Below are 25,881 nucleotides of genomic sequence, written 5' to 3' on the forward strand. Positions count from 1 at the left end.
AACTTCGGCAGAACCTTAGAAATAATGTATTGTAACTCCCTTGTTTAGAAGATGGAGAACACTAAGGAGGGGTGAACTGGCCCAGGTGGGAAACGGAGCAGGTCGAAACTCCCGTGCTGATCAGTAGTGGGATTGTGCCTGTGAATAACCACTGCACTGCAGCCTGGGCAACATAGCGAGACCTCATCTCTTAAAAAAAAAAAAAAAAAAAAGTGGAGAACAGAAGTTTGGGCAGATTAGATGTGTTAATAGTTCAGTGAGCTTAGACCGCATAGGACTAATACCCAGACTCCTCTTTGACCCCATCACCTACAGCATCTTGGGTGATGATTTTCATTCACAGGGGGAAGGTATAGATAGTAAAATGAAGATTCGGAGGCTGTAGGGTTTTTAAAAAATAATCCCTCTGTGGAAGTGTAAGACTGAAATCAGATCTTCTATTTAGGACATTTATAAATTGCAACATAACCCTTTTACTATAGTAATGGTTGTGTTCATTTATTTTTCATCTCAGAGGTCTAGATTTCTTGACACATTGGACACAGTGTTTTTTTTTTTTTTTCAGTGAATCATGTCAAAGGACATCATCAGACATGGTAGTTTTCATAAAGATTCTGGTTCAGGAATTTTTTTTCCTAGGAATACCATATATACTTTCTGGGGCCCATTTTAGATACCAGAATAATTTTAAGTGCTTATCTTTCTGTTAATGTTTTAGCTCATATATAGAATTTGAAGACATTGGTGAATATTTACAGTATTTAAAATGTATTTGCAGGTACTTCGACCTGGTGTCCTATGGTTTCTCAGGAATTTGAATGATCCAGATTTCAATCCAGTACAGGAAATGATCCATTTGCCAATATATAGGCATCTCCGAAGATTTATTTTGTCAGTGGTAAGAAGATGTTTCCATTGTTTTTTTGAATAAAGTGTGCTACCCTGTAGTTTTCTTTAGTGTTTTTTTTTTTTCCCCCATTTCTCAAGAAAGCTCCTAGGGTATGTTGAATAATATATTCCTTTAAGCCTACAGTATTCAGTTGTCAAATAGCTGTTGGTTACTCTGTTAGTATAAATGAGTAAAAAGATATTTACTGAAAGGAAGATGCTTTCTTGTTCTATAGTAGTGTAATTCAGGGGTCCCCAGCCCCCATGTTTTGGCCTGGTACTGGTCCATGCCCTGTTGGGAAACGGCTGCACAGCAGGAGGTGAGCAGCGGGGCAGCAGGTCAGATCAGCCTTGGCATTAGATTCTCACAGGACTGTGAACCCTGTTGGGAACTGTGAGTGTGAGGGACCAGGTTGTGTGCTCGTTATGAGACTCTAATGCCTGATGATCTGAAACAGAACAGTTTCATCTCAAAACCCCATGGAAAAACTGTCTTCTATGAAGCCAGTCCCTGGTGCCAAAAAGGTTGGGGACCACTGGTATGATTGATTGCTAAATTACGGTTGTCTGAATTACATTTAATTTGCATTGAAGCAATGGAGACTTCCTACTGGCTTGTAAATTAAACTCTTAACAGAAGCGTGTCAAAGTTTCCCCACCTGGAAGAAGAAATTACCTAGTTAAATCTGAGGTTTTCTTTCTCTTTTTTTCTTTTTTAGGTGGAGTTTCACTCTATTGCTGCCCAGGCTAGAGTGCAGTGGTGCAATCTTGGCTCACTGCGACCTCTGCCGCCCGGGTTCAAGCGATTCTCCTTCCTCAGCCTCCCAAGTAGCTGGGATTACAGGTGTCTGTCACCACACTCAGCTAATTTTTTTGTATTTTTAGTAGAGACAGGGTTTCACTATGTTGGCCAGGCTGGTCTCGAACTCTTGACCTTGTGATCCACCTGCCTTAGCCTCCCAAAGTGCTGGGATTACAGGTGTGAGCCACTGTGCTGGGCCCTAAATCTAAGTTTTTCTAAGATAAATTCTAAAAGTAACATTGTGTCCTTTGAAAGCTTTTGTAGCCATTAACATGGGGCCATTTTTTAGCTGGTTACAAGTGATTTATTAAGTTGCAGGCATTCTCCTTCATTTTAAGTTTCTAGCTCATTCATTAGGTAGCATGTGGTGCTTATCCTTTGTGACTTCTTTTTTAGCATTTATGTCCAAGATGGTAGGTCCTTAAAAGGAGAGGGGCAGCCATCTTAGGAAAACATTTTTATATGAAGCAACTCGAGGATAATGTGTAGAATGGGAACCACTTGGTCCTTGAGTAATTACAGGCCTGGACCGCATATTGCTTGAGTATGCTCAGAAGTCTGCCTGTGTCTCACAGAAGTGATTGACTCTTACGGTGGTGTCATACCCTGTTTCCTTCTGCAGATTGTCTTTGGCTCCATTGTCCTCCTGATGCTTTGGCTTCCTATACGTATAATTAAGAGTCTGCTGCCTAATTTTCTTCCATATAATGTCATGCTCTACAGGTAAGTTTTAAAAAGTCAGAATACCTTTACTAATTTATCTCTGTTAGGGATTTGATATTCAGATTACAGTAAACATTTAAAACATTTCTTATGTTTACTGCAAATCACCTGACAGTTAAATTTGCCTTATTCTACCCTTATTTTTGTTTTTAAAATTAAATCTTAAAAAAAAATTCTGGAACTTTTCCACTTTACGTAAATTTTGCCTTATTCTAGATCATATAAACATTAGTAGTTAAGTTTTCTAAAGACAGACTTTTTTCCTGCACATAAAGTATGCATTTGCACAGCATTGAAATGTTTTACCATACCTAATGAGAGTGTTTCAGTAGTATCCTCTTTATTTTCAAACACATTATAAGGAATGAAGCCAAAGTTGCACGTTTAATTATGGATTAAAAATAGGGCACAAGGTGTGTGGATGGAAAATATTTTTTGCTTTAAAAATCTAAGTATAGGCAGGCGCCATGACTTACACCTGTAATCCTAGCACTTTGGGAGGCCAAGGTGGGCAGATCACCTGAGGTCAGGAGTATGAGACCAGCCTGACCAACATGGAGAAACCCTATCTTTGCTAAAAATACAAAAAAAAAAAAAAATTAGCTGGACGTGGTGGCGCATGCCTGTAATTCCAACTGTTCGGGAGGCTGAAGCAGGGGAATTGCATGAACCCGGGAGGCAGATGTTGTGGTGAGCTGAGATCTCACCATTGCACTCCAGCCTGGGTTACAAGAGTGAAGCTCCGTCAAAAAAAAACCCAAAAAACAAAAAAACTTAAGTCATCCAGAAACCTAATTTCAACACTCATCCTATATGCTCTGTCTTTAGGGATTTACATTATCTCCACAGTCATTATCCCAATTGCAGGCAAATTGGATTACTTCCTCAAGTTTACTTCTTCTTTTTTTTATATTTGCTCTTTTATTTGTTTATATACTTGTTTGTTAGCTACACAAGTAGTATGTATTATGTTCTTTTTTTTTTAAATTAGCACACAGATTTATTGAGAGCTATTGTTAACACATTCAGAAGTCACACCCTTAACATATTGAAAGCAAGATCCATCAGTTTCTTCAAACTCCAAAGTAAATGTTGCTTTGCTATTTTTCTCTGCCTTCCCCTCCCCCCCCATCCCCCACTACATATCAGATACCTAAGCCACTTTGTCTTGGAATCTGTAGTTTTTGCTTTGTTTTTATTATTATTATTATTATTATTATTTTTATTGCATTTTAGGTTTTGGGGTACATGTGAAGAACATGCAAGATTGTTGCATAGGTACACACATGGCAGTGTGATTTGCTGCCTTCCTCCTCATCACCTATATGTGGCATATCTCCCCATGCTATCTCTCCCCAACTTCAAGTTTACTTCTAATCAATCTTTAAAGTATTGTCAATTCTAATTTTTTAAGATCTCTTACTAATTCAGCTTGATTTACTAACTTAATTTAGGCCTTCCTCTTGCTCTCCATTCATCCTCAACACCTCTGCCTCTAGATTTTCTAAAACTTTGATTATTTTAGCCCTCTGTTTAAAAGTTGTCAGCATTTCCTCTGTAATCTCTGTGATATCTACACTGTTTAGAAAGAGATGCAAGGCTTGGCATAATCTTTTGCTTTTTCAGTATCTTGCCTCAGCATTGACTGACTTCAATTCTTTTAATTGTGCTATACTACCATTGAGGCTACCCTGATTTACTTAGCTATTCTTTATCTTTTTCTCTGTGTTTACAGTAACTTTCTTGTCCACATTTGACTGGCAAGCATATGATATTCTTTTTAAAATCCACATTAAACTTTTAAAATTTTATTTTATTTTCTATGAGAAAGATTCTCGCTTTGTCACCCAGGCTAGAGTGCAGTGCTCTAGAGATCAGGCTCACTGCAGCCTCAATCTCCTTGGCTCAAGAGATCCTCCCACTTCAGCATCCTGAGTAGCTGAGACTACAGGTGCAAGCCACCACACCTGGCTCATTTTTGTATTTTTTATGGAGAACAGGTTTCACCATGTGGCCCAGGCTGGTCTTGAACTTCTGAGTTTGAACCATCTGCCTGCCTCAGCCTCCCAAAGTGTTGGGATTGCAAGCATGAGCCACCATGCCATCATTACATACTGTAAAATTGTCTTCAGGCCAGGCGTGGTGGCTCATGCCTATAATCCCAGCACTTTGGGAGGCTGAGGTGGGCGGATCACCTGAGGTTGGGAGTTTGAGACCAGCCTGACCAACATAGAGAAACCCCATCTCTACTAAAAATACACAATTGGCTGGGCGTAGTGGTGCATGCCTGTAATCCCAACTAGTCGGGAGGCTCAGGCAGGAGAATTTTGTGAGCCAGAGAGGCACAAGTTGCAGTGAGCCAAGGTTGTGCCGTTGCACTCCAGCCTAGGCAACAAGAGCGAAACGCCGTCTCAAAAAAAAAAAAATTCTCTTCAATGTTGCAATATTTATCTTTTTTATAGCATTTGTTCCATTACTTTGCAGGTATTTATTGTTTTATCCAAGATGGCAGAAGTCATATCTTATTTAGGTCTTTTTCTCTTTTTTTTAATTAAAAATTTTTTTGTGTGTGGAGACGGGTTCTGACTATTCAAGACCAGGCTGGTCTTGAATTCCTGCCCTCAAGCAGCCCTTCTACTTTGGTCGCCCAAAGTGCTGGGATTACAGGTGTGAGACGCTGCGCCTAGCCTCTTATATGGATCTTAATGCTTTGCATAGGAACATGATTGGTCAAAAACAAAAGTTTTATTGTACACACCATAAAATCCCAAATTTGTATTTTATTAAATTAGAATTGGGAAGTATTTATATCCTGATTGTTTAAAATGGCAGAAAAAATGCCAGTAAGTAGTTTAAAATGAAGCATCAGTTTATGACTTTTAAAATGTTACTTTTTTGTAATAAAATTTTATTTTTCTGCACTTAGGATTTTTATAGATTTGGAGGGTCCAGTCATAATGAGAACCAGGAAACACACACAAGTTGAGCTTTATATGTTGTTGGGATAAACTCATTGTGGTGATCAGTTATACCTAGAAGATTAGCAGAGTGTTTGTGCTATAGTGGTATTTAGTTCATTCATCTATTAAACAAAATTGAGAGCCCATTATATGCAGGTTACTTTTCAGAGTACTAGGGATGTAACAGTGAACAAAACAGAATCAAGAAAAAATTCTGCTCTAGTAGAGCTTACATTTTAATGCTGGAGATAGACATTAAAATAGATGAAATGTACAGTGATGCCAAGTGGTCATAAGTGCTATGAGGGAAAATTAAAGTTGGATAAGGGGATGGAGAGTGGGCAGGATGAGGTTACCGTTTAGGAAGAGTGACTGATAAAGGCCTGAGGGGGCGGCAGTTGAGGAAAGCCCTAAAGGAGTTGATGAGAGAGTGAGCCTGTGGATCCCTGAAGGCGGAATATCCTTGCAGAAAGTAGGCGCAGTGACGCCCAGGTCTGTTTGAGGACCAGCAAGGAGGCCAGTTTGTGTGCAGTAGGAGGAGGAAGGCAAAGTAATTGGCCCTGAAGCCAGAGATGTCATGGAGAGCCACCTTGTAGAGAGCCTTGTAGGTCATTATAAGCACTTTGGCTTGTACTTGTGTGAGTTGAGCTCTTGGAAAGCTTTGAGCAAAGGAGTGATCTAACTTTGGTTTAAAGAGGATCATTCTGACTGCTGTGATGAGAGGAAACTGGATTGGAGTAGCTAGGGCAGAAGCGGGAAGCCAGCTGGGAGGATAATGCAATGATCCTGGTGAGAGGTGAGGGTGGCAGAGATGAAGGGGAGGTAGCAGTGGAGGCCATGAGAAATGTTAGGATATTGTTCTGGTACAGTCAAAAGGATTTTTTAGCTGTTTGGATATGAAGTGTAAAAGGAAGGAGTGACCTTTTGTGTAACCTGCTACTGATAGAGCAAATGAGGAGAGAACCAAGACCTAACCATCTATTTGGCAAAATGAAGGTCATTGATGACCCTTGTCAGAAGCGTTTTGGTGGTGTTTGCGGGGAAAGCCTCACTGAGTTGGAGAGAGAAAGGAGAGGTAATAAAGACAGTAAGTTTATTAGACTCTTAAGGAGTGTTGTTGTAATCCCATTAAATATTTTAATAGAATATAGTCATATGCAAAATACAATTCACCTTATAAATCCTGGCTCTTTCAGTGATGCTCCAGTGAGTGAACTGTCTCTCGAGCTGCTTCTGCTTCAGGTTGTCTTACCAGCATTGCTTGAACAGGGACACACAAGACAGTGGCTGAAGGGGCTGGTGCGAGCGTGGACTGTGACTGCTGGATACTTGCTGTGAGTATGGGCAGCTGACTCCTTGTACATGCGTGCCATTTGTGATTACTGAATAACCTTTCTGGAAAAAGTATATTCCATGGCCCACTCAAGAGAAATTAGTTTTAATAAGAGACAATATAGTAATATATGCAAGTGATATAATACTTCTAAATAAAATTTTTTTTGCTTATTGTTGTCCATCTTTTCATGGAGAATGTATGCCTGTTTTTGCCCCCTTACAGAGATTTGCTGCTGGTCCAGCTTTCATGGAGTAAGCTTTTTTTTTTTTTTTTTTTTGCGCATTATAAACAAACCTATTTACCTTTCTGTAAACCAACTACTTACCTTTATTTAGTGTTCATAACCTGGTAAGTGGCTTCTTCTCAGATTTGATTGCTCAGTCTTTCAGTGAACATGGTACATTTATTTTTTTTTCAAGCTTTATATACTCTGTTTAAAAGTTGAATCTTTCAAAGTTGTTTAGAAAATATTTGGCATCTTGTAGGTATCTTAAAGATGAAGTACAGATTTGCTTATACTTGATCGAACAGATCTGTCCTTCTCTAACTGCTTTCTCTCCCAGTCTCATTTTTGTCTTAACTGATTTATAGCTTGGAGGTTTTACAGATTTATAGCTTGTAGCTACATGTTGCAGTAGTCATCTGTACAGAAGAAATTTTTCTCTTCCTCCTGTAGATCCTTAACAATGTTATATATTCTAAGTATGTACTTAACACTTTGTGCTTACAAGTGTACTTGTAAGTATTTTATATGTTGTACTTTTTTCTTTCAGTTAGTGATTTTCTTCTCAGATACTGGCTGAAGAAAACATAAAATAGGTTGAATTTATGGGGTATGGTGTATTCTACAAGTTAATTAACGTTAAATTTAGAAAGGTTTCATTTAAAGCAGGTACGAACATTTAGACCAAAATGTAATAATATGGTGTACAGATTCTACACTGTACATTTTCTACCCTTAGCAGTAAATATGAAGAAAATGAATGTCACGTCTGCCATTTTATTTTGACTTGAAATGAGGACTTGTTACTGATGTAATTTTTGCACAGGGATCTTCATTCTTACTTATTGGGAGACCAGGAAGAAAATGAGAACAGTGCAAATCAACAAGTCAACAATAATCAACATGCTCGAAATAACAACGCTATTCCTGTGGTGGGGGAAGGCCTGCATGCAGCCCATCAAGCCATACTCCAGCAGGGAGGGCCTGTTGGCTTTCAACCTTACCGCCGACCTTTAAATTTTCCACTCAGGGTAGGTACTATGCAGACTTAATCAGATATAGAGATTTTTTTTTTTTTTTTTTCAAATTGCTGTTGAGAATTGGTGCTGTTAGCATCCAGTCCTCTGTGTAGACATGTTCCACGTTTTATTACCCTCATTATGTAATGTAAATGATCAGGTAAGTTTATTACATTTTAGAGATACAGAGTTGGGATTCCCTAGGCTCTTGCTCCCTATTTAAGTGGAAAAGACTCTAGAGTAAATAAGAAACTAATGTTATTTATTGATACAGTTCAACAATGTGTCAGGAACTAGAATGGGCACTTTGGTGTTGTCACATTTAATCTCCACCCAAATACTGCAAAGTATAGGCAATAATTTCATGTTTATAGCTGAGGAAACTGAAAGCAATACTGGTTAAGAAGGTACCTATTCTATATTCTTTAACTAGCAAGTGATCAGTCTTTGTGCAACTCAGAATTTTGTCAGAAATGTAAGCTGATGACTGCTATGTGATTACAATGAAGTCATCCTTCATTTATATCAAGTCCGTTATTTTTAAATGCCCTTTAATAATGAATTAGGCTTGTGAGTCAGATCATTTTAAAAACTTAGGTTATTAGCACCACGCTCTAACCAACTCAGCTAACTGGCCACCCACAAAACTTAGGTTATTTAACCTCTCACACTCTCATTTGTTTTTGTAAAAATAGTCATTATACCTTTGTAGATTACTGTGGGTGACATATGTCCATTCAGTCATTCAACAAACATGTCTTGAGTGTCTGTGATTGATATTTTCAGTGTCCGTGAGGATATAGAGAGCATACGTGATCTTTGCTCAGAAAGAGCTTACAGTCTACTCAGAGAAATAAGAAAAGCAGTGACGGATTTGGGTTCTAATGGTGGGTGTTTACAATGGATACTGTGACTCCTTCAATCAAGAACCACTCGTTCTTAATATGAGCCCAAAGGAATCTTCCTGGAATAGGTGATGCCTTGTCTTAAACATTGAGAGGCTGAGCAGAGAGTAAGAAAAAAGGAAGTGGGAAGGGGATTCCAGGAATATATCAGGACCAGGGCACATGACATGGTAGGCTTGGAATTGCAGATAAGGTAGTTGTGTTGTTTGTTTTGTTTTTGAGACAGGGTCTTGCTTTGTTTTCCAGGCTGGGGTACAGTGTTGCGATCAGGGCTCGCTGTAGCCTTAACCTCCTGGGTTCAAGCAATTCTTCTACCCTGAATTGTCCAATTAGCTGGGACCGCAGGTGCATGCCACTACACCTGGCCAATTTTTATATTTTTTGTTGAAACAGAGTTTTGCTATGTAGCCCAGGCTGTTCTCAAACTCTTAGTTCAAGCAGTCCACCTGCCTGGGCCTCCTAAAGTGCTGGATTACAGGTGTAAGCCACTGCATGTGACCTAATTGAATATGTTTAGAGGGTGAGGTCTATGTCCAGGAGTGGTGAGGAACAAGGGGAGAGATGAAGGGCCATGGAAGAGGTGAGGGACAAGAGGAGTGGTGGGAGATAAGGCTCTTGGATGGGCAGGAACCAGATAATGGAGTGCCTTGAGCACCATCTCTGCAAGTGTCTGTACTCACTGAATTGTTCTTCTGCTCCTTTGTCCCCTGGAAGGGCATATCTCTGTTCCTGATTCGGTGGCTTATTCTAGAGGACTTTGCTGCATAACCCTGAGGAAAACATGAAGGTCATCTTTTCCTTTATCTCTTAATCTTAATAGCAGACCTCATAGTCAGCTCCTTTTTTTCCCCCCTGGTCTTTACTCAGCTGTTTCACCTCTCCAGAGACAAAAAAGGCCTTCTGAGCAAGAGTTACTTTCTGGCCAGATTAGAGACAGAATCAATAAATGAGTTTTCAGGCAGTTAGAGCTGACGGAGCCTCAGAGTCCTGGATTTTGTCATCTGTCCTTTTCGGGCTTCCCACCAGAGTTCTGCCTTCTGGTCTTGTGGAGATGAACCTGGTAAGGTAGCAGGCAAGCCACAGTTGTTGCCTTTCTGCTCAGGGAAACTGGTTTCCTCCTCTTTGTGATCCCTTTTTATCTGCACTTCCGTATTAGTCTGTTTTCACACTGCTAATAAATACCTGAGACTGGGTAATTTATAAAGGAATGAGGTTTAATTGCCTCATAGCATCCACATTGGCTGGGGAGGCCTCACAGTCATGGCTGAAGGTGAATGATGAGCAAAGGCACATCTTACTACATGGCAGCAGGCAACAGAGCTTGTGCAGGGGGACTCCCATGTATAAAAACCATCAGATCTGGTGAGATCGATTCATTACCATGAGAGCAGTATGGGGGAAACTGCCCCATGATTCAGTTATCTTCACTTGGCCCTGCCCTTGACATGTGGGGATTATTACAGTTCAAGGTGAGATATGGGTGGGGACACAGCCACACCATACCAACTTCTTAGTACAGGAGCATGAGCTTACATGGCTATTTACATTTCAATTTAATTAAAATTAAATAAAATTTAAAATTCCATTACTCATTTACACTAATCACATACCAAATGCTCAGCAGCCACATGTGGCCTAGTGGCTACTGCCTTGAGCAGTGCAGATCTAGACATTTCTGTCATCATAGAACATTCTAATTGGATAGCACTGTTGTTTGATTAAAAGGTGAATGTTTTTAATTTGTAATGTTTTATTTTAATAACAAACTGAATGTTTTATTTTTATGCTCTCTGATTAAAACATATTATTTGCCTTTTACTTGTGGGATGTATCTGATTATGTGAGAATGGATACTTATTTTCATTTTGGCCTAAATCATAGGTAATTTTACTGAAAATAAAAAATTTATGTGGAATTGCAGGAAACCTGGCAACACAAGTACAAGCAATTTCTTTTTAATGGGAAGATTATGTTGATTCTTTGATAAAATAGATTGAGCACATGTTCACTATTTATGCACTCTTTATGTTTTACCTTGCAGATATTTCTGTTGATTGTCTTCATGTGTATAACATTACTGATTGCCAGCCTCATCTGCCTTACTTTACCAGGTATGAGCTTGTCCTAGACTTCAGCTAATAGCATCATTAAGATTATTTATGTAGTTATTTGGCAGAGTCTTGCTCTGTTCCCCAGTCTGGAGGGCAGTGGTGTGATCATAGCTTACTGCAGCCTTGAACTATTGTGCTCCAGCAATCCTCCCGCCTTAGTTAGGTCTGTAGCTCCTTTTAGGAATACAAAAATTATAGTGCCATATTAGGAAGGCAATCAGTAGGAAAAATTACACTGGAAATTTGGGTCCTACTGTTCTCTCTAGCCTATTGAGAAGTAATCAGTGTAACGTAAGTTACTAAATTATATAAATGATCGTACTCAAGTGATTGTTGTGGGGCACTGTAGAGTTTATTCCTAACAACTTTTTGTATGAGGCACTCCCTTAACTGCTCTCAGATCCATTTTTCACATTCCAGTGTATTCAGATACTCTTTTTTTTTTTTAAAGAAAATTAATATAGTATTGTTTGATTATTGTGCTTTAGAATGTTACTGTGCCCACTCCTTATCAAAATAAGTGTAGTTTTCTGTCTTGATGAATGAGCCAATTGGAAGAAAGTTACTCTAAATTATTTGCAATGTTCCTAAATATTAAATATATTGACATCAGAAATAAAAGGAAGAAATTCCCCTCTTTTGTCCTATTACTTTCATAAAAGTTTCATTTGGTGATAAAAACAACAAAAACATCTATTCTCCCAAAAGCTTTTTTAGACCTAAAAGAAGAAGTAATTGGCATGACAAATCAGAGCGCATTTCCCAGGAGTATTCGCCTCCATTTAACTTACTTTGTTTTGGTTGATTTCATCAAATAATCGTGTACTCTTCAGATGTTGTGGTTTTTGTCTTTTTGTTGTTGTTGTTGTTGTTGAAGACATTGCTATATTGAATGTGGTATCTTTTTCCTAATGTGAAAATACTAATAGAACAACATGAAGATTACAGTTCTCTTTACCTAGCCACATTCTCATTTATCAGCTTTTCTATTTTCAGTATTTGCTGGCCGTTGGTTAATGTCATTTTGGACGGGGACTGCCAAAATCCACGAGCTCTACACAGCTGCTTGTGGTCTCTATGTTTGCTGGCTAACCATAAGGGCTGTGACGGTGCTGGTGGCATGGATGCCTCAGGGACGCAGAGTGATCTTCCAGAAGGTTAAAGAGTGGTCTCTCATGGTACGTTTTTGTAATAAAAGACTAATCTTGTCTGTTAGGAATAGTGAATACTTTTCCAGTCATCTTCTTAAATTTTTTTTTTTGCACGTTTATTTCCTTATATTGTTTCAATAGTTGATTTTTTGAATTAGAAGGAATATTTTTTAAGATAGTGGCTTTCTGGTTCATTCTTGTTCAAAGTCCTACTTTCAGATATATTTGAGGTTTAAAAGAAAAACAGGCCAGACACAGTGGTGTATCCCTGTAATCCCAGCACTTTGGGAGGCAGAGGTAGGAAGACTGCTTGAGCTCAGGAGTTTGAGACCAGCCTGGGCAACAAAGCAAAACACCATCTGTATTTTTTAAAGTGTATATATATATTAAATTTTTACTGGATCACTTAGTAGTATGTTTTTTTAGAAATACATGTGCATGAGCATGCGTGTGCGTGCGTGCGCACTCGCTTGTGCTCTCTCCCTCTCTCTCTCTCTCTCTGTACAGTAAGTTCTACTGGACCATGGTGTTGTTTGAGGGAGCCAGTTTGATCAGTTTTATTACGTTAGGATTGTGCAGAGCCCTTCCCGGGTACCAGTCCTCTTCAAGGTTCACAGATCAGCCTGTGTATGAGTAGGCCACTGTTAGAGCAGGGGCTCTGGCTAGTCGACGGCTTTTCTTGGACAAACAGAAACCTAGTCCTGAGAATTAGATTGTGAGAAAAAACAGCCCAGCCACCTGTGTGCTTTTTGTGTAAGAGACTTGAGCACCTGCAGATTTTGTTATCTGCAAGGGTCCTAAAACCAGTCCCACTGGATACTGCGGGATGACTGTAGTTGCTCTGTTAGGCATCAGGTCTTAAACCTCAAAATGGAAATAGAGTTTGGCTCAGTCAGAAATACCCTCTTTAATGATGTGGCCTCCTGTTTCCTAATAGATCATGAAGACTTTGATAGTTGCAGTGCTGTTGGCTGGAGTTGTCCCTCTCCTTCTGGGGCTCCTGTTTGAGCTGGTCATCGTTGCTCCCCTGAGGGTTCCCTTGGATCAGACTCCTCTTTTTTATCCATGGCAGGTAAATGTATATCTTTTGCTCATGTTATTTTATTAAGGATTTGGGATCAGAAAATAATCCTAGCCAGGTATGTGGCTCACGCCTGTAATCCTAGCACTTTGGGAGGCTGAGGTGGGAGGATTGTTTGCACCCAGGAGTTCGAGACCAGCCTGGGCAAGATGGCAAGATCTAGTCTCTACAAAAAATTGGCTCATGCCTCTGGTTCCAGCTGTTTGGGAGGCTGAGGTGGGAGAATCGCTTGAGTCTGGGAGGTTGAGCCTGAGGCTGAAGTGAGCCATGTTCATGCCACTGTATTGTAGCCTGGGTGACAGAGTGAGAGCCTGTCTCAGAAAAAGAAGAAGAAAAAAGAAAAAAATGAATTCTTAATTATTTTAGGTGATTTTAAGCAGCTAGTTTAGAAAGACTCTATTTAATTTTAGGAACCTTACAAATTGTTTAAGTAATGCTGTCTTATTGATCTTTTGTTTCAGAAATATGCAGGTCTTATAACCCCTTTAAAAGAGCTTACTTTATAGATTAAATTGTTACTGACTATTCACTTAAGCTTCTCTAATATTTGAAAATGCAAACTAATAGGTATTGATTTTTTTTCACCTTTGTGGTAGAGTGAGTCTTACTCCTTTTGACTTGGAGGCTTTAATACTTTTGAATTATTATAGCGTGTTTTCTCACAAAGTCACAGATTCATTAAAAAGAGTATTCTGGTTGAGTGTGGTGACTCACACCTATAATCCCAGGACTTTGGGAGGCCAAGGCAGGTGGATCACCGGAGCTCAGGAGTTCAAGGCTAGCCTGGACAACATGGTGAAACCCTGTCTCTACCAAAAATACAAAAAACTAGCCAACTGTGGTGGTGTGGGCCTGTGGTTCCAGCTACTCAAGAGGCTGAGTGAGAGGATCGCTTGTGCCTGGGAGGCCAAGGTTGCAGTGAGCTGAGGTAATGCTACTGCACTCCAGGCTGGGTGACAGAGTGAGACCCTGTCTTAAGACAAACAAAGAAAAACCTAAGAGCATCCCGAGGGAAACCATGTAAGTCACAGCAAAGGTCTTAAAGCTCATGGAAAAAGAAATTGAACTTTTCTATTCTATTTGAGTCTGAGGTTTTTAATATTATAGAATTAAGATCTCAAGTTCTTAGTAGGTATTGGGGGGGAAAGAGCTAGGCATTGACTTGAGTCATTCAAAGGCCTTTTAGCTTTGTTTTTCTCTCTCAGTGTATTGCAGTGGATTTTTCAGAAAATGAAAATTATTTGAGCCGTATTTCCCTTTTTCTGCTCTCCAATTGGAGAATGCCACAAACTTCATTTTACCAGAAAATTTTATTTAAGTGCTTTTAAGTGTACCCACACCCTATATTGTATCACCCAGATGAAAATGAGGCTAGTGCAGAATTTCCTGAGGAATTTACACTCTGGTGGGAAAGCTAGACAGGTACACAGGTGTTGTGTGGTGTGATTAGAGGAAGCACAAGGAACCATGGCATTGTGTAGGAGAGGTATTTAACCTAGCTTTGGGAGTTTCAGGTATGGTTTCCTGTAGGAGATAATGTCTAAGCCAACCTAACTAGTGGAGTACAGAGAAGTGGGTAGGAAATGAAGTATATTCCACGAGGGCACCGACAGGCAGACCTGGAGTGAGACATGGCATGCATATGTGGGAAACTGCCTCCTGTGTAGGCTGTCTGGCTCATAGACTACAATAGGTGAGAAATGAGTAACACAGAGAAGTACAGACCTGACTTCTGTTTTGATTTGTGACTTTTTAACTTTTTGATGGTTAAAAGCGATACACATTCAGTAGAAACTGTACTTTGAGTACTCATATAGCTATTCTGTTTTTCACTTTCAGTACAGTATTCAGTAAATTGCAGGAGATATTCACTACGTAATTATAAAATAGACTTGGTTAGGCCTCAGTTACACAACAAGGCAAGAAATAAAATAGGTTTTGTGTTAGAAGCTTTTGCCCAAATGTAGGCTAATGTAAGTGCTCTGAGCAGATTTGAGATAGGCTGGACTAAGCTATGATGTTCTATAGGTTAGATGTATTAAATGCATTTTTGACTTAACAGTGTTTTCAATTTAAGATGGGTTTATTAGGACCTAACATCATTGTAAGTTAAGGAGGATCTAATTAAGCATATGTTACGCCTTTCTGTAAGAGCCTTATTCCAGGGTAGTCAAATAGTATCCGTAATTGAAGGAAAGAGCTATCTTGTTTTTACAGAAAAATGCCAGCAAACAAAGGTAGAGAGATTAACACTATTAGAAAAATACTATTTTGTAATACCTAACAAAATAATTGATTCTAGCAAGGATTGTTAATGAATGCTGGCCCCAACAGATGAATGATTGATCTTCAGTTGCTGTTGCTGCGTAACAAGTTATCCCACAACTTTATGGCTTAAAACAACCATTTTACTTTTGTCAGTAGTCTATGAGTCAGATATTAAGACTGCATATTGGTTTGTCTCTGCTCAGTAATATCTGGGGCCTCAGCTGGGAAGATTCAATGGCTGGGAATGATTTGACAGTTATGGCTGGAATCATTTGGAGGTGTGATCACTCAACAGTGTGAGAGTTGATGCTTGTTGTTGGTTGCTACTTATCTGGGGCCGTTGACTGGAGCTCCTCCTTCATAGCTCAGTAACCTCAAGGTACTTGGGCTTCTTACGTTGTAGTTCAGGGGAATGAGTGACCCCACAAGCAAGAAGCTGCATCATCTTTTATGACCCCATGTCAGAAGCCCTATAGCATGGCTGTTCACTACATTTTACTGAGTATAAGCAAGTAACAAATGTTGGCTAAGATTCAAGGAAAGAGGCCATAGACCCCCTTCCACATGATGGTAAAAGAATTTGCAGTTATGTTATGATATCATTGCAATGTAGAAGTGATTGTTTGCATGGTGGCAAAGTGTCCCCTTATGGATTACTTGATGGCTCAAAGGGAAACACACAACAAGCGAAGGGGTCAGGCTGACAATACCCTAACCCAGTCAGTGATCAAGCACAGTGTTGCTGCAAATGAGACGCAGATGCTATCTGCCTTTTAATGTTATACAGTATGCAGCCCTGAAAAAGGCAAAGCAGCCATGACATCATACCCTGTCACTCTGATCATGATAGAGGACAACAAAAGCAAGGCCCTCTGCAGTCGTGTCTGAAGACAGACAGAACGTGAGCATTATTCAAACCACAAAAATGACCAAACATTCCCCCTTACTGGCTAACATGATTGGCTACTGCTTAATTACCAATTACAGTTTTAGCTTCTGCCTCATTTTCTAGATAAGATTCATTTATTAAGATAACCATTCACAGATTGCTCTGTTTTCTAATAGCATCTGATACAGAACAAATTCCTGCTTCCGTAAATCCTCCCTCAGATTCCCAACACAAGCTGAAATCCTATAATAAGCCCTTTCTAGCACACTCTTACTGAGGGGCCCCAAGTTCTCCAAGCATGTTACTCCCCTGTTGCAATGAGAAATAAATGCAACTTGTTCTAGTTATACTTGTATTTTTGGTGGTCTTTATAGTACTCAGCATTGCCTGTGAAATCATCATCACCTTAGAGAATTCTTCGGTAATATCAAAGTTTAAAAATGCTTGTATATTATGACTCAGCAGTTGACGTTTCAGAATCTACTGCATGTATGCAGGAGGCATGAGCAAGGCTGTTTCTGCAAATACATCGTTTTTTATAATGGCAAAAAATGAGAAGCGATCCAGATGTCTACCAGTAGAGAATGGCCAAATAAAATGTGGACTATCAATGTAGCAGTTAAAAAAATGAAGAGTTATTTGTTTTGATATTGATAACTCCCACGCATGTTTCTGAGTGGGAGGAAAACACAGCTATAGACAGATATGTGCAGTGTACTGTCCTTAATGTTTTGCATTTAACCCCCAAGTTTTTGAAGAAACAGCTTGTTTCTTCTCCGTTCATTACTTTAAACTACTTGTCTTTCCTGCAGCAAGTGGCTGCAGCTCTGTGAGATAGTGGGCTCACTTGGAATTCTAGCAGAGGAGCTAGTATGGTGTGTCTTGTCTGGTGAGAAAGGACTGCAAAGCAGTGGGGTTTTAGAGGGCGTGAATCACAGTGATCGTGGACCTCTTTGGGTAAACAATTTCATTTGTGTGTCTGCCGGACTCCCAAAAGGCCAAGGGAAAGCTGAATTGGTAGGTTGCATCTTCTCTGCCCATGAGCCTGGAAGGGTGTAGAAAAAGCAGGGAAGCTTTCTCCATATTCCTCAGTAGGAGACTGCTTGGACAGTCATTCTAAAGGCCTGAAGAGGTAAAAGATCCTTTTGAAGCCCTTTAGGATATTCTCAGCCAGGCACAAGCCTCTTCGAGGCTGCAGAGGAAATTATAACAAGTTCTTTATATGCAAGAGACTCAGCAGCCACAGAAAGGAAGTTAAGGCTGAGCAGTCAGAACAGAAGCCAGTTTGACAGAGAACTGCTTGCAGGGCCATGAGCTTCCACAGAGAAGAGCAAACACACAGGACACCGAGTGCAATATGTTCACACGCACACATGAACAGCAGCTGTAAAGCAGAACGCAGTTGTGGAGCTGTATGACATGGATTTCAGACAAATCTAGTAGTGAAAAAAGATGTGGACAGTCACCACTGGCCTTGGCGTGGAGGCCTTGAAGATTATTAATGCGAAGCACTGAGCAAAATGGAAGAGGAAATTGAGGAGAAAGAGAAGGGTTTTGGAGGAAACATCTAGGAGACAGCGTACTGATAATGGGGGTTCCAGAAGGAGCAAATGTAAGGCAGCGTTGAAATGAAACTAGGAGAAAATTTAACTGAATTGAAGAAAGATCTGATTCCATAGGTTGAAAGGGCTCACCAGATTTGGTAAGATTGAATTCAAGAGAAAAACACTTATTTGAGTATACAGTCTTCAAAACAAACCACACTGTCATTGGACTTATTTTCTATAGCACTGAAAATCATAAGATATTAGAGAATTTGTAGACAGCTGAGATAAAAGCGACAAAAATCAAGCTTCCTCTACCCAGACAAAAAATCATTTAGCTGTTCACTTATCAGGATGAAGATTGATATTTGAGGGTATTCAAGAATTCAGTGTGTGTATCAACCTCTCACCCCATTTGAAGAAGATCCTTAGAAGACTAACCAATCAAACCAGTAAAGAAATGGGAACATTGGCCTCAAGATGGGATGGTAGACAGTGAAGAGGAGAATTAACAGCCTGAGCAAAGTCTGTATAAAAATGATACTAAATATTTTTTATGGGATATTGATGACTATATCCCAGCTATATATATGACAGACAAATGCATGGGGAAAATCATGGTTGGTATGTACTCAAAACTAATAGTAGTTATTACTGGGGAGGGATCAGGATTTAAGATAGGTCCTAAAGGACTCCAGTCTTCTCTGTAAGGATGTTGGTTTTATGTAAGAATAAGTCTAAATGTCACATGTGGTTTCTTTCTTTTTTTAAATAAGCTAGATAGAGACCAGGTTATAAAGGGTTCTGTGTGCCTTGCTAATAAGGACTTCAGGGTTGTTAAGCAGGGAAGTTTACATTCATGATTTCATTTGCATTTAAAGAGATACTTGGTGGTTAGGAGAGGGTGTGATGGGGAGGGAGGAGGTAGTCCTCTCTCTGACTGCCTGGTGGAGAGTTGGAAAGTGGGCAGGCCAAGAGTTCATTGCACCATGAGGAGGAACCTAGTAACAGTTCCCCAGTAGAACCACAAATGCTTCAAGCTAGATGCTATCTGTAAGCCTTTAGAATGGCCAAACATTGCACCACAGTCTTAATTTGACATAAATGAGCTCAGTTGAAACCAATGAAATCGCCTAAAGATAGTTTGAAATAAAATCTTGGCATTTATTTTATTTGCTTTTTGAGATCTCCATTAATGTCCAGACTTTTTTCTAATTCTTGGGAAAACCATATAGATTTTTAAAAGGTAGAAGAATGATTTTTTATGGAAACATTGAATTTCAGCTGTTGGAGAAAAAATATTCTCTGGGTTTTCAGTATATGTTATTCTTTTGTAAAATTGTTTTCAATCCTGTAGAACTTCTATTTTGATGTGAAATAATGTAAGAAAATTATACAGCTTATCTGCTGGGTTTATGATTAAAAAACAATAGAAATCTGTTAAATGTTTTTTTTGCTGTAGGACTGGGCACTTGGAGTCCTGCATGCTAAAATCATTGCCGCTATAACATTGATGGGTCCTCAGTGGTGGTTGAAAACTGTAATTGAACAGGTAAGCAAAATCAAAAAAGTTTTTAGGAAAGACATTCTGGAATTGTGTGTTTATGTTTGGCGGATATACCTCTTATTTCTTCCTACTTTGCTGAATTTTCTACGTTTGTTTAATGGGCATATATAACTTTTTTAAGATGGCAGTTTTGTTTTACCACTGTAGGGGAGGAAAATAATTTTGTCCTCAACCCTTGTTTTCTTAGTTAAAATGGAGCCCTGTAATAAAACTCTAACAACAGAAAAACAAAAGTTTATTAATGTACATATGTCATATATGACATCATCACCTTAGAGAATTCTTTGGTAACCATCAAAAGTTTAAAAATGCTTATATATTATGACTCAGCAGTTTGACCTGAGAATCTACTGCATATATGCAGAAGGCATGAGCAGGGCTGTTTCTGCAAATACATCATTTTTTATCATGGCAAAAAATGAGAAGTGATCCAGATGTCCACCAGTAGAGAATGGCAGCAGTTGGAAAAATGAAGTAGAGTTATTTGTTTTGATAGTGATAGCTCCCAGGCATGTTTCTGAGTTGGGGGAAAGTACAAGCTGTAGACAGGTATGTGCAGTGTGGTGTTTTTAATGTTTTGCATTAAACTCCCAAGTTTTTGAAGAAATAGCTTGCTTTTTCTCCGTTTATGACCTTAAGCTACTTGCCTTTCCTATATGTACATGGAGATACATGTACATATATACATGGAGATACGGAGATACCCAGGAAGCGAGTAATTTCAAAGAGGTGGCTTTGAAGTTCAGCTAATCTTCAACAAAGAACAATAAGTTTTTAGAGAAGTGACAAGATAAAGGAAAAGGACTTTGAGTCTGTACGGGTGGCAAATGCTTCTCACAATCTCACTGCTTCTCAAATGGCAGGTGCTGCTCCTTAGTCAAACTTGGCAGTGTAGATTCCTCTGGTGCCATCTAGAGGCCCGGAAAGGTCTGAAGCTCTCTTCAGTGGGTAGCCTTTGTCCTCACTGGTAGAGGGAGGTGGGATGGGCTCCTTTTATCTTTATACATTTATATCCTGCTTCTAGGCAATAGAGGATGGACAGAAAGTTTTCCTGCATCTACTCTTTCTTAGTTGCCTTCAGCTCAAAACAATCCCTATGCCAAGGAGGCATATTTTTAGGGTGACATATTGTGGTCTTCTATACTCCCATGAATTTTCATCAACCACGTTTAAGCCATCCTTTATCTGAAGGTTAACTGGTAGCTTATAGTATCTAGAACTCTGTCCATAGTGGAGACAAAATGATAATATGTGTTTTTTTCTGGTGAAGCTTGATACTGATGTTTCTAAGCCTATAGTACATTGGGGGTGAGGGGAAGGTTATTGCTCGAGGTAATAAAAGGCAGAGGAAAAAATAGATTACAAAGGAGAGCTGTTTTGGATTGACCTAGCTATATAGTACCTAAGACTATTATTGTATTACAGAACTGCCAGATAATTTGTTGTGGCAATACCTTGGAAAAGGTCGATTGTACTGTAGCATTCCGATAATAAGACTAGGAAGTATGGTAATTCATTTAAGGAAAATTTCTGTCCCAAACAGCCAAAATAACATTTTGGTACTTCTTTACACTTTAGTTATCTAGCCAAATGTACTTGTGGGGACCCCTTTTATTCTTAGGCCAGTGCCCCATAAATAAGACGTTACAGTTCTCCAACAGTAAAGTACACCTCTTTTTGAGGTATGAGAAGTAAAGACAATAGTTCTTAGTCAAGCGTGCTCAAGAAAATTCATTCAGAAAGTGCCTGTACCTCAAGATTTTGATTCTTAGGGATGGGAGGTAGGGGAGCCAGAGAATTGCTGTGTGTTTGTGTGTGTCTCTAGAGTATGGGCAGGATCAGAATGCAGGCCAGTCCACTCTAGAGTCACCAGGTTAAACTCTGCCCTTGTAAAAGGAGTGTGGAGATGAGGTTTATTCATACTAGAGGCTGTGGAATATCATTGATCTTCTAAATATTTTGTTCTCTTATTCATTATTTTCTCTTACATGTGTACGTGTCTCTATAAATTTAAAATGGTTGGAAATGGTTGGGAAACACTGGGATGCCTTGCTTCATTGATTAAAATGCATTTGGGTTAGCTGGGTGTCTTTGGGAATGGAAATATGGCTTTAAAAGGTTAAACAGCATTCTTCTGCCTCATCTCTGTCTGCATGCCATCTAAATTTCTGTTTCCAAGGCTTTCCCATTTCCATCCATTCTTTCCTCTGCAGTACTTTTGTAGTTTTCTGGATAAGATGATGGAAACATTCTAGTAATTCTTGGACTTTCTTTTTTTATATTCACTATAGAATTCTTTCATACTAAATTTTTAAATAAAATACCTTTTGATTTGTTAAAATTTGATTTATGCAAGCTTTTCAGAAACGTTTCCTGCTTCAGTGTTTTCTTGTCATACTCAGAAAAAATGAATGCAATATTGTATAATACAACATTACATATTACATTTTTTTTACATAAGATGTATGAAGTTACTTCAAGCTACGTGGTCTTCAGTGAATAACACTGAATGTCATCTGGTATTGTATAGTGCAAGTAGGTATAAATTATTCTAGGTTAGTATCTTATTTCATCATTTAGCAGAGCTAACTGCAAAGTGTTAGTGGGTAAATACATTTCTTTAGAAACTCATGGGCACCATGCTTATATTGGTATACCAGAATTTGCCTTGACTTTAGAAAAAGTAAACAGTTTGACTCTTTTTGGGTTGGCAGATTTAGTTGTATGGATTCATTAGAGATTGCTCTAATAACTTGGAGGAATTTGTCTTGTGTTTTTGTTCTAACTGTTTTTTTGTAATGTTTCAGGTTTACGCAAATGGCATCCGGAACATTGACCTTCACTATATTGTTCGTAAACTGGCAGCTCCAGTGATTTCTGTGCTGTTGCTTTCCCTGTGTGTACCTTATGTCATAGCTTCTGGTGTTGTTCCTTTACTAGGTATGTAATGCTGGTTGTGGAGCCTTGAAGGAGCACTTTTATTAACATTGAACATTCTTTTCACCCCCAGTAAAAAGGATGTCTCACTTCATATGCTTTATTTGTAAACATGAATCCAGCTAAAACAGTGATTTCAAAATACCACTTTTCTTAGATTTGACTACTCTGGGTAAGATTAGACGATCATAAAGCTCTTTGGTACAGTTCTTTTCTCTAGCAGGTGATAAAATTTGTAATGTACATGCTTTATAAAATAGGCAGGATCAGATTTCCTTCAAGTTGTTGTCTCCTGACTAGAAGTGCTGTGATCATATACTTGTAAAATTAAGTAACAGTGTTATTATATTTAATTTTTAAAAAATATTCTTGGGCATAAAAGGAGACTCAAAGAGGAGATGCTAATGTGCAGCATGTTTATACTTGGAAATATACTGTCTTGTTGATTGTGTACTGAAAAATCCTCATAGCTCCTTAAACCTAGCATATTTTCAAAATTATAAGCAGAGACTTTTCTTTCCAAATCTTTTTCTTCTCCAGAATTCCATCTCTCAGTCACAAACTTTATCATCCAACAATGTTTAAGTCAGAAACCTTGAAGACTATCCATGTCACCTTATTCTGTCCTCCATGTCCATATGGTCTCCAGGTGTCTCATTCTTCCCTGAGCAATCTGGTCTCTTCTCTCTGGTGCCTTTGCTCCTGACTTGTTGAGTCATTCATCTCCTACCTTAACTATGACACCTTCCTATCTGGTTTCCTAGCTTTGAACCTGCTACCACTAATTACTTCTCCACACTGGGCACAATGACCTTTCAAAAGAATGTATCTCATTGTACCTCTTTGGTGAACATTTTTTCATTGGTCCCTCTGTGGCCTTTAATACAGTCCAACCTTTTGGCATAGTTTACAAGGCTTCTCATTTGCATTGATGTGGGCTTCAGTTTGACCTTACTTTTTTCCTCACTCTAAGTCATATACTCTTGAGTTTGATTAAACAGCCGTGGAATGGCCTCTTATAAAACACACCATGTCCTCTTCTCCCATGCCTATCTCCACACTTTGATTTGTCTTATCCATCTGCCAGAAATGCCCCCTCCTCCCTTTAACCATGAGAGAACAGCTTAAAAAAAACACAACCAAACTTTTTTGCAGTGTAACATGTATAATTGTATGTTACCTTACTAGGTCAAGAAATAGAACTTTTCCAGCCCCTTGGAAGCCCTTTTTGTGTTTGCCTTTCTTTACCTTTGGCCACTGGTTTGGCTTCTAACAGCCTCATTGCTTCTCAGCCAGTAAAGATATTAGGCTTGTACCTATAATCCCAGCTACTTGGGAGGCTGAGGTGGGAGGCTGCTTGAGGCCAGGAATTCAAGACTTGCCTGAGCAACATGGTGAGACCCAGTCTCTAAAAAAAAAAAATTAAATATATTAGCTGGGGGTGGTGGCGCATGCCTGTAATCTCAGCTGCTCTGGGGGCTTAGGCAGGAGGATCATTTGAACACAGGAGTTCAGGGATACAGATTGTGCCATTCCAGTCTAGCCCAGCCAACAGAGCAAGACCCTGTCTCTTAAAAAAAAATTGCTAAATGCAGGTTTGTATAGACAGAAGCTAAGCAATGTATCCCTCAGTCTGCAGGGTGGCATGGGAAACGGAACAGTTAATCGGAGGACCCACAGTGTGCAAACTGCATCGTTTCCTAGTTCCTTCTAAGTAGAAACTTCAAGGCTTTTACTTGGCTTGAATTGTGACTATGCCCAGTATCATAAATACCATATTAAAATAAACATGGAAAATGTATTTCAGAGCTCATTGCTTATTATTTTTGTTTAGTTTTGTTCTGAGAGATGGAATCTCGCTCTGTCGCCCAGGCTGGAGTACAGTGGTGCAGTTTCGGCTCTCTGCAACCTCCACCTCCCAGGTTCACACGATTCCCCTGCCTCAGCCTTTTGAGTAGCTGGAACTACAGGCGTGCGCCACCATGCCCAGCTAATTTTTGAATTTTTGGTAGAGTTTCACCAAATATGGGGTTTCACCATATTGGCCAGGCTGGTCTTGAACTTCTCAACTCGGGTGATCCACCTATCTTGGCCTCCCAAAGTGCTGGGATTACAGGCACGAGCCACCAAGCCCAGCCCATTGCTTATTAGTTGAATACGTTATTAAAATTAAATCATTTTGACTATTTACTGGTTTTGTCTAGAATAGGAATGCCCTGTTTTCTTTTTTAATTCTCATTGGTATATATTATGTTCTGCCCATTAATAGTACGTAGACTTAAGAATTTGGATTTCCAAACCAGTCCTTCATATTTTCATTTTTAGAAATTTTGTTGTGTTGATTTGCCATAGCAAAAAAAATGATGCTTATTTGTACTAGAAATGAATTCTTCATTATACAAATTGTTTCCCATAAAAAACATTGTAATGGTGAACTGCTTGACTAAAATAAAAAAAAAAAAAAAAATGAAAAAAATTTATTGTGAGCCTTTCTGGAAAGTCTTTGGAAGGGAAAAAGAGTGGCAAATGAAAAATGTTAGTACTTGTTTTGCCCTGTTTAGATGCTTTATGTAATTCTTCCATGTTATTCTTAGGGTAGCTTTTGAATATGTTTTATCAACTCTATTTTAGAAATGGGAAATTGAGGTTTTTAGAGATTGATAGTCTTACCCCAAAGTCTAGTTTTTAAGGGTAAGAGCAGCATTCAAATTCAAGCTCAGCTCCAGAGCTTATGCACAGCACCCTGTTGTGGTGTTTCGAATAATCCACCTGAGGGTATTAATTTTCTGATTTTTTTTTTTTGAAAATACTTGCTCTGATTTTAAAGCCCCCAACTCCCTCTGCCAAGAAGTGTTAAAACTCATGGGTTAAATACAGAAAAACAAATACATGTGTGTTCTAAAAGTTTAAGAATATTTTTTATTATATAAGCACAGTTTTGGTTTTTTGTCTCTTTAAACCATGATGCAGTTGAAATGTATAAATGACACTACTGCTTATGGAGCCTGATAAGTAATCTCATCCGGTTCCTTTTTTGTTTGTTTGTTGTTTGAGGCAGGGTCTCACTCTCTTGCCCAGGTTGGAATGCAGTGGCGTGATCTTAGCTCCCTGCAACCTCCACCTTCCAGGTTCAAGCGATTCTCCCACCTCAGCCTCCCGAGTAGCTGGCTCTATAGGCAAACACCACCACATCTGGCTAATTTTAATATTTTTTGGTAGAGACAGGGTTTTGCCATCTTGGCCAGGTTGGTCTAGAACTCCTGACCTCAAGTGATCCACCCGCCTTGGCCTCCCAAAGTGCTGAGATTAGAGGTATGAGCTACCATGCCTGGCCTCCTTGTTTTACGACTGAGAAAGGTGGGTGTCAGAAAGGTCTCATGACCCACACAGATTGTAGAAAGTCAACAGACCTGAGGCTTAGAAAGCTTGTCTACCCCAGTCCATTCTTCCCAGAAGAAGGATGTGTTTATGTTTCAT

At 39.2% G+C, this 25,881-nt stretch overlaps 1 protein-coding gene across 1 annotated transcript in view; it reads left to right on the forward strand.

Moving 5' to 3' along the window:
• MARCHF6 (membrane associated ring-CH-type finger 6) overlaps positions 1-25,881 on the forward strand; it is a 78,391-nt gene that overhangs the window by 47,881 nt on the left and 4,629 nt on the right. Inside the window, exons 16-24 of the mRNA XM_017496942.2 lie at positions 779-898; positions 2,313-2,413; positions 6,570-6,707; positions 7,759-7,963; positions 10,898-10,967; positions 11,964-12,145; positions 13,056-13,190; positions 19,363-19,452; positions 22,275-22,407. Of these exons, the coding sequence (XP_017352431.1) occupies positions 779-898; positions 2,313-2,413; positions 6,570-6,707; positions 7,759-7,963; positions 10,898-10,967; positions 11,964-12,145; positions 13,056-13,190; positions 19,363-19,452; positions 22,275-22,407 (1,174 nt within the window). The remainder of the gene's footprint in view (positions 1-778; positions 899-2,312; positions 2,414-6,569; positions 6,708-7,758; positions 7,964-10,897; positions 10,968-11,963; positions 12,146-13,055; positions 13,191-19,362; positions 19,453-22,274; positions 22,408-25,881) is intronic.

The sequence above is a fragment of the Cebus imitator genome, unplaced genomic scaffold (genome assembly GCF_001604975.1).
Source record: "Cebus imitator isolate Cc_AM_T3 unplaced genomic scaffold, Cebus_imitator-1.0 Scaffold226, whole genome shotgun sequence".
Lineage (NCBI taxonomy): Eukaryota > Metazoa > Chordata > Mammalia > Primates > Cebidae > Cebus > Cebus imitator.